The sequence below is a fragment of the Henckelia pumila genome, chromosome 2, assembly GCF_033568475.1.
Source record: "Henckelia pumila isolate YLH828 chromosome 2, ASM3356847v2, whole genome shotgun sequence".
Classification (NCBI taxonomy): Eukaryota; Viridiplantae; Streptophyta; class Magnoliopsida; order Lamiales; family Gesneriaceae; genus Henckelia; species Henckelia pumila.
Genome location: NC_133121.1, coordinates 100,983,728 through 100,996,709, shown reverse-complemented (window position 1 = coordinate 100,996,709; position 12,982 = coordinate 100,983,728). Strand labels below are relative to the sequence as shown.

Genomic DNA, 12,982 nt, shown 5'->3' with positions numbered 1-12,982 from the left:
CCCTAGATCTTGACTGATTTCAAAAACACTAGCCACTTTTTTTCGTTTTTGCTCTCCCACCCTCCACCACACACCTCAGCCGCCTGCCGCCGCCCATAAAAATGCTTTAAAAAAATTCAACCGCCTAGGCGGTGCCTAGGCGGCCGAGGCGGTAGGCGGTCACGGACCGCACCGCCACCGCCTCCCGCCATTTACAACACTGATAGATACTAGGAGTCTCAGTTGTAGGCAGTAGAATAAGTCCTAGCTGAGGTGAGGTGTTGCAAGGGTTGTAATATTCAAAGTCTTTTAGTGGTACCTTTTGGAAGAACCAGAAGAAGGAGTGACGTAGGAGCAGTCGAGTCTCCGAACATCCAAAAACAATCTTTGTGTCATCTACTGCTTTTATACTCATTATCATACTCCAGTAGATCCATATGATGTCAGTCAAATCTCCAAGTTTACCTTATCCCTTACTTTTTGAAAAATAACTTATAAGCCATTTGAAAAACATTTTACCAAGCAAATTTTGAAAACTTATAAACTCCAAATCAACTTATTATAAATTGTTTTGTAGAGCTTATAAGTTCAGTCAAACATTCTTTTAGTCCAAGATTTTTTTTTGTGATTTTTTTTTTCCATTTTAGCATTTCAATTTACAGTATGAAGAGTCATTTATTTATACAATCATGATATTAATATAAAAGGGTGTCATATAGTGATACAAGTCTCGTATTTAAGACTCATCCCAAAGTATTTTTTTTAAATAAAAAAAATCTAAACACAAATAACTTTAATTTCACTTAGACTTGCACAAAGAAAATTGAATACAAAGGAGAGATCAAATATCACTTTCTATCATTCCCAAAGATATAATTTTGTGAGGTTTATACTAGGGTAATATTTAGAAAAATAGATACCATCCACCTGTGCTTCCCAATAGCATTCACCTTCGGTACACCTGTTGTTGTTAATATTGAAAACTTCAAACGCACGTTGCTTCGAACCCCACCACAGATGACAGAAGAATAAAGTATCTTTGAAAACAGCAGTGCAGAAATGAAAATAAAAATTGTTATTGGCACTAATAGTTTGGATTCCCAAATCGTCATCTTTCGATGCACAATGAGCTACGAGGGGTTCAGTATTTGGGCCGAGATTATTAGCAACATGAACACGAATTTTATCTCCTAGGATACAAATTGCATTTGATTGGAAATAATTAGATGTTATGCATAGGAAAAGAAGTGAGAAGACCTTCATTATGGTGGTGTGGTATACATTCCACGAAAATGGTCAATATTTTTTAATGTATACTAATGATGTGGGGAAATTGCGATTTGACCCCTACCCAAGTGAAATTGTGCCAATTACTCCATGAAAAAATGAAAACAATTTACAAAACCCATTGATTGAATTAACACACTCAAAAGGCAAAAACAAATATAATTTGAAAAATATAGGGTGTGTTTAACCATATGCTCACATTGTTGGATTTTTACATAATTTCAAAATTAAAGAGCTCAAAAATGCATCTACCTTGCATTATTGCATTGATTACTTCAATCTTTTTTCTTTCTTTCTTTCTCGAAAAAATGATTACTTCAATCTTGATTACACAAAGAAAGGAAAACATATATATAATTTAAAATAAATGCAAACGAAAAGAAGAAAGGTAAGGTAATATGATTGTACTTGCATCCACAAGCTAGCTATAAGTCAATTTGTTATCAGATTTCATGAAAATGGCTTCATGCGTTCGCAAAATACAAATCCAATCATACTTTTATTCAATAAATTTTGAAAAGATATTGGTAAAAAATGTAACCATAACTACACGAAAATATTCTTCCATGGACTTGTGGAAATTATTTGACATCATCTTTATAGGATATGATATACAAGACTAAAACTGATAATATGCAAAGATTAGTAATTACAAGCTAAAAGCCTAAAACCCATAATCATATTATTCATATAATATATATTCAAAACTAATGTTCACAAATGCCAAAAAAACAAAAAAACAAAGAAACCAAAACAAAACAAAACAAAACAAAACAAAACAAAAACAACTAAGGTTCACACTACACAGTATAATGTCAATAACAAATTAAAGAGAATATTATGTGAATATTTTTGTATGTAATTTATAAGCAAAATTGCAATCTTTTATTTTCACCCCTCGCCAGCACTGGGAGTCTGGGACTGCACTATTTGATACTGATTCTTTTTTGTTCAAGGCAATACGAGAAGCATTCTTTTATAAAAGGTGACAAAAATGAAAGTTTAAGGATGTTTTTTGCCAAATCTTGTTCAATACTGCATAGTGAGCTATGTAAATGCGTTGAAGTACACAAACCTGCAGCAACGTGCAAGAGTTAGCATTGTAACAGAGCATAATCGAATCGAGGTGGCACACAGCCACGTTGTTTGAGTTGCGAATCTAAAACATCCAATACCGAGTATATCTCATCAGATGCTGGGTGGTATTTATCACAAGCAGCAAACTGATACATTTTCTTGGTCACTTCAATCCAACTTGAGCCTGCAGATGCTTTCTCAACTCCACGTTCCTTCATGTTTCTTCTAATCCGTGCAACGTCGCTCCATCGGTTCCCTTCAGCATACATGTTAATCAAGAGAGTGAAATGCCCACTATTGTTCGGCTCCAGAATATTTAGTCTATCCGCTGCAACTTGAGCGATCTCCAAGTTTTTATGAAGCTTACAACCGCCTAATAAAGTGCCCCAAACTACAGAATTCGGCTCCACTCTCATGTTTCTAATCAATTCTAGTGCTTCTTCGAGTAAACCAGCTCTGCATAAAAGGTCGACCATGCATCCGTAGTGTTCAATCTCGGGAAGAATGGAGTACTTGCAAGTCATGTCGAGGAATTTTTTTCGACCCTCTTCGACAAATCCTGCATGAGTACAAGCAGCAAGAACATTCAAGAATATGACACCATTTGGCTCGATTTTCTCCTGTTCCATTTTGTCGAACATTACTAATACTTCTTTGGCATATCCATGGAACGCAAGGCCATCCAATACAGAACTCCAACAAAACAGATTTTTCTCATGTAATTTGAAGAACACCACTAGAGCCCTCTCCAATACACCACATTTTGCATACATATCAATCAACGCTGACCCTATATAAACATCGAGGTCAAATCTGTTGTTCATTACATACAAATGCATCTCCTTTCCTTGATCCAGCGCCCCAAGATGAGCACAAGCAGATATTACCGTGGCCATAGTCACTTCATCGGGTATAACTCCAACGCCCTTCATTTCATGAAAAACGTCCAATGCCTTTTGATAACGATTGTGTTTAGTGTAGCAATGTATCATAGTCGTCCAAGAAATCAAGTCCCTTTTAAGCATCTTACAAAACAACTCCTCTGCAGATTCCACGACCCCAGCTTCCACATATCCCTGAATCATTGTATTACAAACCGCGGTACCCTTTTCCGGCATTTCATCGAACACCCTTCTGGCAGAGCACAGGTCTCCATCGCGAATATGCGCGGAAACAATCGCAGACCAGGCAAAACCATCTTTTTCATGCATTTCATCAAACACCTTTCTCGAATCACATATCCTGCAGAAACTCGAGTAAAAATCAACAAATGCAGTCTGAACATGAACACTTAACCCCAACCCATTCTTCCAAACCTGTCCGTGAACGCATTCCCCAAATCCTACAAAAGATAAAACTCTACAGCTCTTGACGACCGCTGGAAATGTATAACTGCTAGGAGACACGCCATTCCTCAACATTACTGTATAATACCACAAAGCTTGAAGAGGGCGAAAACAATTTACCAAGGCGCCGATTAATGCATTGTAGACGAATATATTGGGATCTTCCACCTGGGTAAAGCTGAAAAGGGCAGCATCTACACGATGAAAGCTGGAGCAAGCAGAAATGTATTGGTTGATCAAGAAGCAATCTTGGGCTGCATTGTTCTTGAGCATCATGCAGTACCATGATTCCAGCTCCTTCAAACTCGAGCATCTTTTCAATTGGTTGGCTACAAATCTTGCATGCCATGGCATGAGAATAACTATAACTTTAATTTATTATTCAACGATTCTGATTTCATAACCAGTCATCAATGATGGTTATATAATCAATACGGAAGCTCAAAAAATGTCGTAAAAAATATTATTTGTTTTCTTTTAAAAAAAATCCAAATAAAGACCTTTTCTTTTCTTTTCTTTTTTTCTTTTTTTTTTTTTAAAAAAAAGACTTTCATAAATAACATATTAAGAAAAAAAGGTTTCAAAAAAAGTAAGGAATTGAAAGTTCAAAATCTTCATTAAAATCCAAACTCAATCCCCTAGCCGCAAGAAAGTGAAAGGAGCGGGGGATTTTCTATCCACGTATATCATGAATAAATAATGCCCACATATATAGACATGCATATATATAATAATATATAGAGTGATAAAATTTTGATCCCCTCTATATGCGACCATTAGTGGGTTTTAGTAGTGTAAAAAAATAATAAATAAAAAACCATTAAAACCCGATGCATATATATAATATATACAGATATAAAATTTTGATCCCATGCACCTATATATATGTAGAGATAAAATTTTGCCTAAGTGCAGGAAATCTGTGTGCGACAACTAAAACACGATAGTTGATTTTAGTGGTGTAAAAAAATAAAAATAAAAAAACCATTAAAACTCGATATCGAATTTTAATGAACGGCACACAAATTTTCTTCACCCTAAGATGCAGGAGATCATTTTTGTATAGAGATAATAGTGAAGATTACATGTTTTACATCTCAAATGCATTTTTGAAATAGTTTTTTCATATAAAATAGATGGACAATTTTGTAGTTTTAAATATAAACCAATATATAACCTTGGGTATCACATCGACAAAAAAAAAAAACAAACAAATTAACCGTGCGCAAAAATGTAAAGAGCAAATATCATGAATAAATAAGATAAAGAGTAAATAATGTTTTAAAAAAAATATACAATGAATAAATAATGGTTTACACATTAGCTACATCATGTTCATTCCGCGGTGAGACTCGAATTCCAAAACATCTCCATGGGACGCAGGCCCCGCACCATATGATGCGTTATATCCATAATTATCAAACATCCTATCATCTGGAGGGAAATGACCACTTTCTCGTCCTCTAAACGTCTCTGTGGTCGAACCCCATGGAGCAGGAGACATGATGTTCGAGCTATTGTAGGTTTCTTGATTCATGGTATGACTTTGGGGTGAGTTTCCAGTAGGCCTTCTGTTGCCAGAATTCGTGGTGGTCAAGGAAATGGACACTGATTGTTGTTGCTGCTGTTGGTTCTTCATTGGTGACTTTGGCCGGAGAGCCTCGATTTCAGGAGTTGTTTGGATAAGGTGTGGTGCCTCCGGTGGAGGATTCCTTCCTCCAACTCCAGCCCAAACTTTTCCATCCTTATCAGCAAAATTCCTGATGTATGCCTGAAATGTAAATCAATCAGTGAGTGGCGATAAAAGATCAACCACACTAGCATAAGCAGACCTGGACAGATAATTTTCAGATCTTGTGTTGTTTTTAAAGAATGAACCTTGTCCTCCAGCTTTCCTAACATAATTTTGTAGAGAAAAGCTCGTGGTAACTTTTTTTAAGCATTTGCAAACACTGCCTAATTTTGCCACCTACCGCTAAGCTTATGAGGCATTCCCTAAACAAGCTAGTAAAATACACAAGTGAGGCCTGGTAGAAAACTCATGGGCAATTTTGTCCCTATTGCACCTGGTAAAATACTCATATTACAATTCTTATGGTTGGATCTTGTGGGTTCAATGCATGTTCTATCCAATATTTAACCTACTGGAACCAACCACAAACTGATATATCTAATTTTGTATGGCATGACGAGTCCTTTGTTGTATTCACAAAGGGCTGCATCCAGAAGGTATCCTGGGCGTGCAGGCCGCACCTAGAGCCAATGGCGAAGCCAGAAATTTTAGTCTACCCGGGCTAAAATTCTAAGCTCTCGTATCCTTCAATATTTTGAATTGAGCTACCCGGGTTAACATCAAATTAAACCAAAATTATTCAAAATTTTTATACACAAAATTCAAAAAAAAATTCGGGCCACCCGGGCCAAATGTGCAGCTTTACTAATCATGTCTTTTGTAAAAAAAAAATTAAACATCATGCTAACATTAAAAACTTTTAAATATGATTTCATAAGATTTCTTGATAATTAATCGAAAATGCTATTTAAGTAGAAAGTTTTTTGTTATTTTCAAAATTTTATGGTGTTGTATATATATATTTTTTTGACGGAATTTTTAAAATTAGCCGTATATGGTCATTTTATTATACCATGGCACCAAAATGTTTACTCTCCACTTGTATACTGATAGGGTCAATTATTTGGAAACATAAGAGGCAAAGATATGGCCACTGAACTTTGAAAAGCCAAAGGGCACGTGGCAAAAAAGATAGTCCAAACATACCTCGGAATTGAAATTTGATGAGGATAATCCTTTGCCAACTGTTAACCAACCAGAACGTATGTTATGGTCTTCTCCGAAAAGCTCGACCCTTCTTCGTCCAAGGGCAAAATGCTCTATGATTCGGTACATATCCTCGGGCTTTGCAGTTGAACCTACAATTTCATTGCATATAAAATCAATAATGCCACCAACAACAACGAAGCCAAGAGAAGAAAAGTTTATTAAATATCCGTAAAGTAATCGAGGCATGAGGTGGGTAGTGGTACGGGGATACTCCACATATAAATAAGTTGCAGCAGAATTATGTTGGAACTCATCATTTTACCATTATAATATATAATATTATATCGCCCTATCAACACTTTGAAAAATGCGTTTGGCACCCTCACACCATTTAATCGTGTAAATTTGAGCAAAAATCCAAAAATGAAAAAAGCAGTATGAAGACTTGCATTGAAACATAATTTGAAGATAAAATGGCCAAGCGATACAACACCAAAGGCTGCTTTGTGTTAGAGCCACAGCAGAAGGTAACTCATTGAACACATCCAAATATTTTACATCACAAATTACAGGGGTACCTAGACATCTAGGTAACAGAAGCGAATAAACAGGATAATGATGATATTGATCTTTAATTGGAGCTAAAGTTTATGCAGCCATAAGAGCACAAGAGACAACCGACCCACACTCGCCCTCAATCAGATACTTCCCAATCTCCACTATATTAGAGCATCACAAAGAATGGAACATGTACTCTGTGTGTGTGTGTGTGTGTGTGTTTACAGGATAAAAATAGCACTAAAAATCAATATATCAGTTGATTACAAGAACGAGGGAAAGAAATGTCTACCATTTTCTAGAGCCAAAAGGCAGCAATTCTAAAATATTCTATGGCATGATTCAGTCACGCAAGAACCAGTTATGTGGAAAATAAGAAGAGGGAGGTAAACAAATAATCTCATGGCTTCATTTCCTCGTAACAACTCCAAGGTAAACCAACATTATACAGAGAGAGAAAGGTGATGACACTCTATACAGCTATAAGATAAAAACACAAATCACAATTGTGCAAACAACAAATCACAACTGCCGACACCTATCTAAGAGAAAAGGAATTACAAAGGGATGGTGATTTCCAGAAGAAACTTCCAGAAGTGAGATATTACTATACCAGGAAGCTAAAGTAAAACAAGCTTATCTAAGTGCAAGATCAACCTTACCATAAGGAGGCTCCTCTGCAATTATTACGTCTGTGTCAATGTTGGCATGAATAATATGACCATCTGTACTGCGACGTACAGTCCCTTTTATGCCCATCAGGCAATGTTCCTTCATAACAATATCATTTTTTAAAAAAAACACTATTCAGAACATAGAAATACAATAATAGCACCCATTTACCCACATAAAAGCATACACAACCACAAATGGAGCCAAGGAAGCATCATGATATATATCAGAACACAACAGTTATCGGGACATATTTCATACTCATTGGTAAACTTTATTAGGAATAGTATATTGTTAAGAAACTATCCTTATTGCAGATTGGATTACTGATATATGTAGTATCCAACCACTACGTTTCCTATTTGAACGTCATAAATTGTTCCAAAGAAATGAAAATCGGGTTCAAAGTTTGTTACAGAAAACATTACAAATGTAAAATACATGCCTGCTACGTATCACATGTTTAGTAATCGGAACTCTTCGTTCTTTTTATTTAAGCCTCTAAAATTTTTCGTGTAAGTTCTAAAAATGTGAGCAAATTATAATTATGGTTATAGAAACTGAAGCTAAGGAAGTTCTTTTTGCTATGGATTAAAACAACAACTAAATCTTTTTATCACAAATGGTTATTAGTTTTCTAAACTTCTTAAGTAATAACCCAAACACGTTTTTTCATGGGAAAGACTCGATGACTGCATCAATTTTGAGCCGGAGGTCTCCTCGTGCTTGATGTCTAATTTGAAGTCATGTCCGAATGCATTTCAATAGGCCCTCAATCATTTATACCAATTAGTTTTGACATTTTAATTTGTATAAACAAAAGAAAAGACAACACAGGAAGTCTAGGAAGACATCAGCATCGTGCATTATTAAATAGAATGCTTTCAGCCTAACCTTTGAGCGCTGAACTAAAGTATGAGAATCATGACGTAAGCCAGGAGTTGCATTAGTTTTGTTGGTCTTCACCCAACATATATCTTCACATCTGCGAAATCCCCACTAAATATACAACAGTGGATACTGACAGTTAATTATACAAATTCTGAAATGGAGAGGAAATGGATCACTGCGACCAAAAGGAAGCAAGAGAAAAAAACAAAGACGACAGATATGAGCTGACTTCACCTTTTTAAGACATTGCCGACCTTGCTCTAGCCCAACACCAGCGCCAACCCATAGGAAAATGAAAGATGGAGTGTCAGCAATTGCCTATGAACATATTAGGAAAAGGAGAAGGAAAATCAAAATCTATCAAGTGAAGCAGCAGTTTATTCTTAACCAGTGAATGGAGCCTTCACATGCATAATACAGACAAAAGGAAAACACCTCAATTTTTAGATTCATTATTTCTTCAAATGTCCAGGATTCCATATGTTCAGTGACGCCAGGAGCTCGATGAACATATTCCTCCCAGGGTGGGTCTACAAGAATGACATCGAACTTGGTTCCAAAGAACTCCTGAGAGAGCACCTGCTCTCGCAGGTCACACTTGTAGTACATTGGATGTGAAGCAGATTTTGCAACAATTTCATCCTTTCTCTGGATAAGATCTCGAAGCTTTGGATAGTCTTCCACAACACTAGTGAGTTCCAGCTCTCTAATAAAATTCTGAGGCCGCATGCCAGTGTCAACAAAGTTTTGAGAGTAATCATTCTGCTCCCCTCTAGAGGGAGCTCTGCCAGGGGGTCCATTAGATCTACCAGGAACCCATCCTCCAGATGATTTATCCTGCAGCTGCCCACGAACCATTGGAGCAATGACATTAAAATTTGGGCCAGGCATGCTAGGAGGAGTTCCTTTTCCAGGCCCTAAAGGATTGAAAACCATAGAACTATTTTGTGAATTTCCTACATTAGGGGGAAATCGATGCGCCATTGGCCCAGAAGGAATAGGTGGAAAACCTGGTTGAACAGGTAGCATATTCATCTCAACACCCCTAGCTCCTGGCCATATAATGGGAGCAGGCTGAAATGGTGGAATAAAAACTCCAGGAGATATTGGAGGACCTGGAGCAGGAGACATGTTGGCAGCTAAAGATTGAATTGGCCCATGAGGTGGAATTCCAAGTTGTCCAAAAGGTGATCCAACCAGGGGTATTGGAAAACCAGACTGTTGGCTGTCTCTTCCAGTAGGCCTACCCCTTCCCCCTCTGCCAATTCTATTTCCCCTAAAGCCTTGTGAAGTATTTCTATTAAAGGAACCGTTCTCTTGGTTTGCATGTGGTGGTAAAGAATCGATGCTATAACCTTGGCTACCATTGCCACGATTGGACAAAACACTATTCTGACCGCCAAATTTATCTGACTGAAATTCAGCGTCATCCCTCCATGAATTATGATCCTGTATAGCTAGGCCACCATCCATGATTTTATCTTTAGACTCTTCACCAGATTGTCCAGATCTATGCTCAATATCAGATGCTAGTTTTGTCTCAGATTGTTGAACAGCCTCACGCTTTTGGACAAAGGTTGAACTTGAAACATCTACTCCATGATCAAATGGTTTGGTACGGATTTCAATTACATCATAATTATCATTTGATATTCCATACTTAGATGAGGTTTTCACTGCTTCAGTCCTGCTTCCATCTTTTCTACCACCAGAACGACCATATTCACCATCAGCCCACTCACGACCCCGCCTTGGCAATTCCCACTCGCTGCTGTTACCGTAGTTGGTTCCACCATCTCCAGTTTCCTTGTCTTGCCTTCTTTTTGAAGCATCTTTGAAGTTCTGGCGGTTCCTGTTTTTGTCAACCCAACTATCATCTCTTGCTTTTGCTTTGTCATCCCATGACCCATTTTTCACCTGTTCCTTCCTCTTAAAAGCACCAATTCTTTCATAATTCGACTCCAAATTATCTGAATCAAACTGATGCCGTCCAATCTTCTCAGGAGTCCTGGACATATTGGAGCTCTCAATATCTCTCCTATTGTTCTCTCTCATTGCCATCTTAACATCTTCACCTTTATCTAGAGACCTTTCACTATTATAAACTCTGTCTCCACCGGTTTGATTTCTTTGCAGTCGATACTCCTCAAATCCCTCTTTACTTGATCTTTCTTCGCTCCTTTCTAAACTAACTCTTCTGTCTGCTCCGTCACGAGACTCTATAACTTCATCATTAATAGAATTCATATCTCTGCTTTCCATATCAGTCAATTCAATTTCCAGATTATCACTTTCTCTTCCACTCATGCCTCCAAGTTTGCAATCAGAAAACTTTCCACTTTTGACATCGATTCTTTCTACAAAGTTATCGTCCTTAACAACAGTGTCAGATTCATCCCATCTACTCTGAGAACGCCTTCCATGTTCAACATACCCATAACCCATCTCTCTGTTACTATCCGCGCTCTGTGAATATTTTGAATCTTTATCTGTCACCTTGCCCAAATCAAATTCATGCTCAGAGTGCTTACTAGTTGTTTTTTTTCTCTCGCTATCTTCAGCTCGATTATATCCTCTGCTTCCAGACATGTCCCTGCCCTCAAGCTTATGTTCTACTTCTCCATCTTGATACCAAGTGCTCAATCTGTGCAATGTATTCTCTTCTGGTATTTTCTTCATTTGCTTTGAGTGTGACTGTTTCCTGTCACATTCATCCTGATCACTATCAGCTCTGGCTGAGCCACCCATTCTCTTTCGACTTTCATGTCTGTCAGATGTACTTTTTTTTCTCCCACTACTATCAAAGGCATCAACTTCTTCAACACTCCCTATTTTCCTCGAATTGGCTGACCTGTGCTTATCGCCATTCCAGTCATCAGCATCCCTCACCTTATCAATATCCACTTCCACATCATCATCAACATCACGTTCCAAAACATTTCTCGTATACTTCGGTGAATCCATAGCAAAGAAGATCCTCAAAAATTGATCTCTTCACTTTATTAAAAAATGCATTTAAACTAATGCAAAAGCTGCATCATTTTCGAAAGATAATATCAAGGAGAAGTTATTTGTGAACATGCATAATAACCAATAAGCTGAAGTATATAACAAATAAAATTTCATAGTAAGAATGTTTTATATTTTCACAAAAGAACACGATACGAAGAAAAAAAAAGCTTCAAACAACTCTGGAAACCACGCATAGACAATTGAATTCAGATGTCCGTGGCAAGTAGGGTGGACAGAGAGGCTGGACCGCGGGAGAACCACACATCCAAAAACTGAATAAAATTTATGTATATTTTACTGAAAATTAAAATTTAGCCTCAAGAAACATTAAAGTCGACCCTGATACTAAATGACTAGGTCCTCGGAGCAAACCATATTATCTTATATTAGCAAAAATCATGCGTGCTCCCCAAATTGGAAAATTTGAAGTAAAGAGAACAAAGTCATTACCAACAACTTCAACCCCCAACAATAACCTGGATATTCCCAATTAGAAACCCAAAATCCTAGACAGTTTAACCGGTAAGAAAGACAATTATACATAGGTTATCACATGGAATAAACTTTTAATCTTTTAGGACAGATATCCCAAATCCACGAGTGATTAATTTTGAACTATGTTTCAATATTTGAATTAAAGCATCGATTTTTATTATATTTTTAAAAAAAAAATTAAAAACGAGAACTTCACATCAGTATCTGATTAAAGAACAAAGTTCAACCCCAATTTAATCGCAAATTCAATCAAAAAAATAAAAACAAAATCGGTAAAAGAATCTTTGACGCCATAATTCTCATTCTACTAACCTCGAAGAAAAGGTGAAGTTGCAGATGCATGCCGTGATGCGGCGGCGGAGTTCGTAGGCTCTGAGTATTGGATCCGAATTCGATATTTCTGTGATTGGTATTGGGAAATTTATTTGTTGTTAAAGGATATGATTTGTAAGAACTTTTTTTTATTTATTTATCGAAACACAAATATTTCATTTATGTAAGAACAAATGAATAATTATAAAATTTTCATCATTTTCAAATTAGTAATTTATAGTTATATAAATTTTAAAATATAAAGTGTTGTTTGGATGAGTATTTATAAAAATATTTATGTTTTGGATAATTGTTAAATAAAAATGTTTTAGAGGATATTTGGTTAAGCTTATTAAAAAAAGCTGTTAGAACTTATTTTAAAAATAAGTTGTTAAAGTGTTTGGATAAATTTATTTTACATAACTTAAAGATGTTGATGTATTTGGTATTATATGATCTTTTTATCGTCGAAATTAATATATATATATATATATAATTGAATTTTTTTAAAAAAATTATTATATATTTATATTAGGGAAAAAGGTTTTATCAATAAAGTTAGATAATTATG

The 12,982-nt window shown here is 36.3% G+C and overlaps 2 protein-coding genes across 3 annotated transcripts; both read right to left on the bottom strand.

The window, feature by feature from the left end:
• Positions 1–2,000: 2,000 nt before the first annotated feature.
• LOC140883841 (pentatricopeptide repeat-containing protein At1g06143) lies at positions 2,001–4,109 on the bottom strand. Of its 2 annotated transcripts, XM_073290436.1 has the most exons (2): positions 2,442–4,109; positions 2,001–2,341 (listed from the first exon to the last, which is right to left on the bottom strand). In XM_073290436.1, the coding sequence occupies exons 1-2, from the start codon at positions 4,041–4,043 to the stop codon at positions 2,243–2,245; spliced, it is 1,701 nt and encodes a 566-aa protein (XP_073146537.1). In that variant the 5' UTR covers positions 4,044–4,109; the 3' UTR covers positions 2,001–2,242. The 2 variants fall into 2 exon arrangements, with proteins under 2 accessions (XP_073146537.1, XP_073146538.1); XM_073290437.1 differs by having other exon boundaries at positions 2,001–4,106.
• An 814-nt stretch (positions 4,110–4,923) lies between these two features.
• Positions 4,924–12,546, bottom strand: LOC140881591 (N6-adenosine-methyltransferase non-catalytic subunit MTB). Its single transcript, XM_073287015.1, has 7 exons — positions 12,412–12,546; positions 9,028–11,624; positions 8,827–8,910; positions 8,596–8,700; positions 7,692–7,800; positions 6,469–6,620; positions 4,924–5,460 (listed from the first exon to the last, which is right to left on the bottom strand). Exons 2-7 carry the CDS (start codon positions 11,554–11,556, stop codon positions 5,014–5,016), a joined length of 3,426 nt encoding a protein of 1,141 aa, XP_073143116.1. The 5' UTR covers positions 11,557–11,624; positions 12,412–12,546; the 3' UTR covers positions 4,924–5,013.
• Positions 12,547–12,982: the final 436 nt, after the last annotated feature.

What these genes read in the sequence shown, in the direction of transcription:
- LOC140883841 (XM_073290436.1), bottom strand. Translation starts at nt 4,043, where the DNA reads ATGCCATGGCATGCAAGATTTGTAGCCAACCAATTGAAAAGATGCTCG. An exon ending in CATCTGATGAGATATACTCG is followed by an intron (nt 2,342 to 2,441) that starts GTATTGGATGTT and finishes ACGTTGCTGCAG; the next exon opens with GTTTGTGTACTTCAACGCAT.
- LOC140881591 (XM_073287015.1), bottom strand. Translation starts at nt 11,556, where the DNA reads ATGGATTCACCGAAGTATACGAGAAATGTTTTGGAACGTGATGTTGAT. An exon ending in TGCAGAGGAGCCTCCTTATG is followed by an intron (nt 6,621 to 7,691) that starts GTAAGGTTGATC and finishes ATGAAATTGTAG; the next exon opens with GTTCAACTGCAAAGCCCGAG. An exon ending in CATCAAATTTCAATTCCGAG is followed by an intron (nt 5,461 to 6,468) that starts GTATGTTTGGAC and finishes TTTACATTTCAG; the next exon opens with GCATACATCAGGAATTTTGC.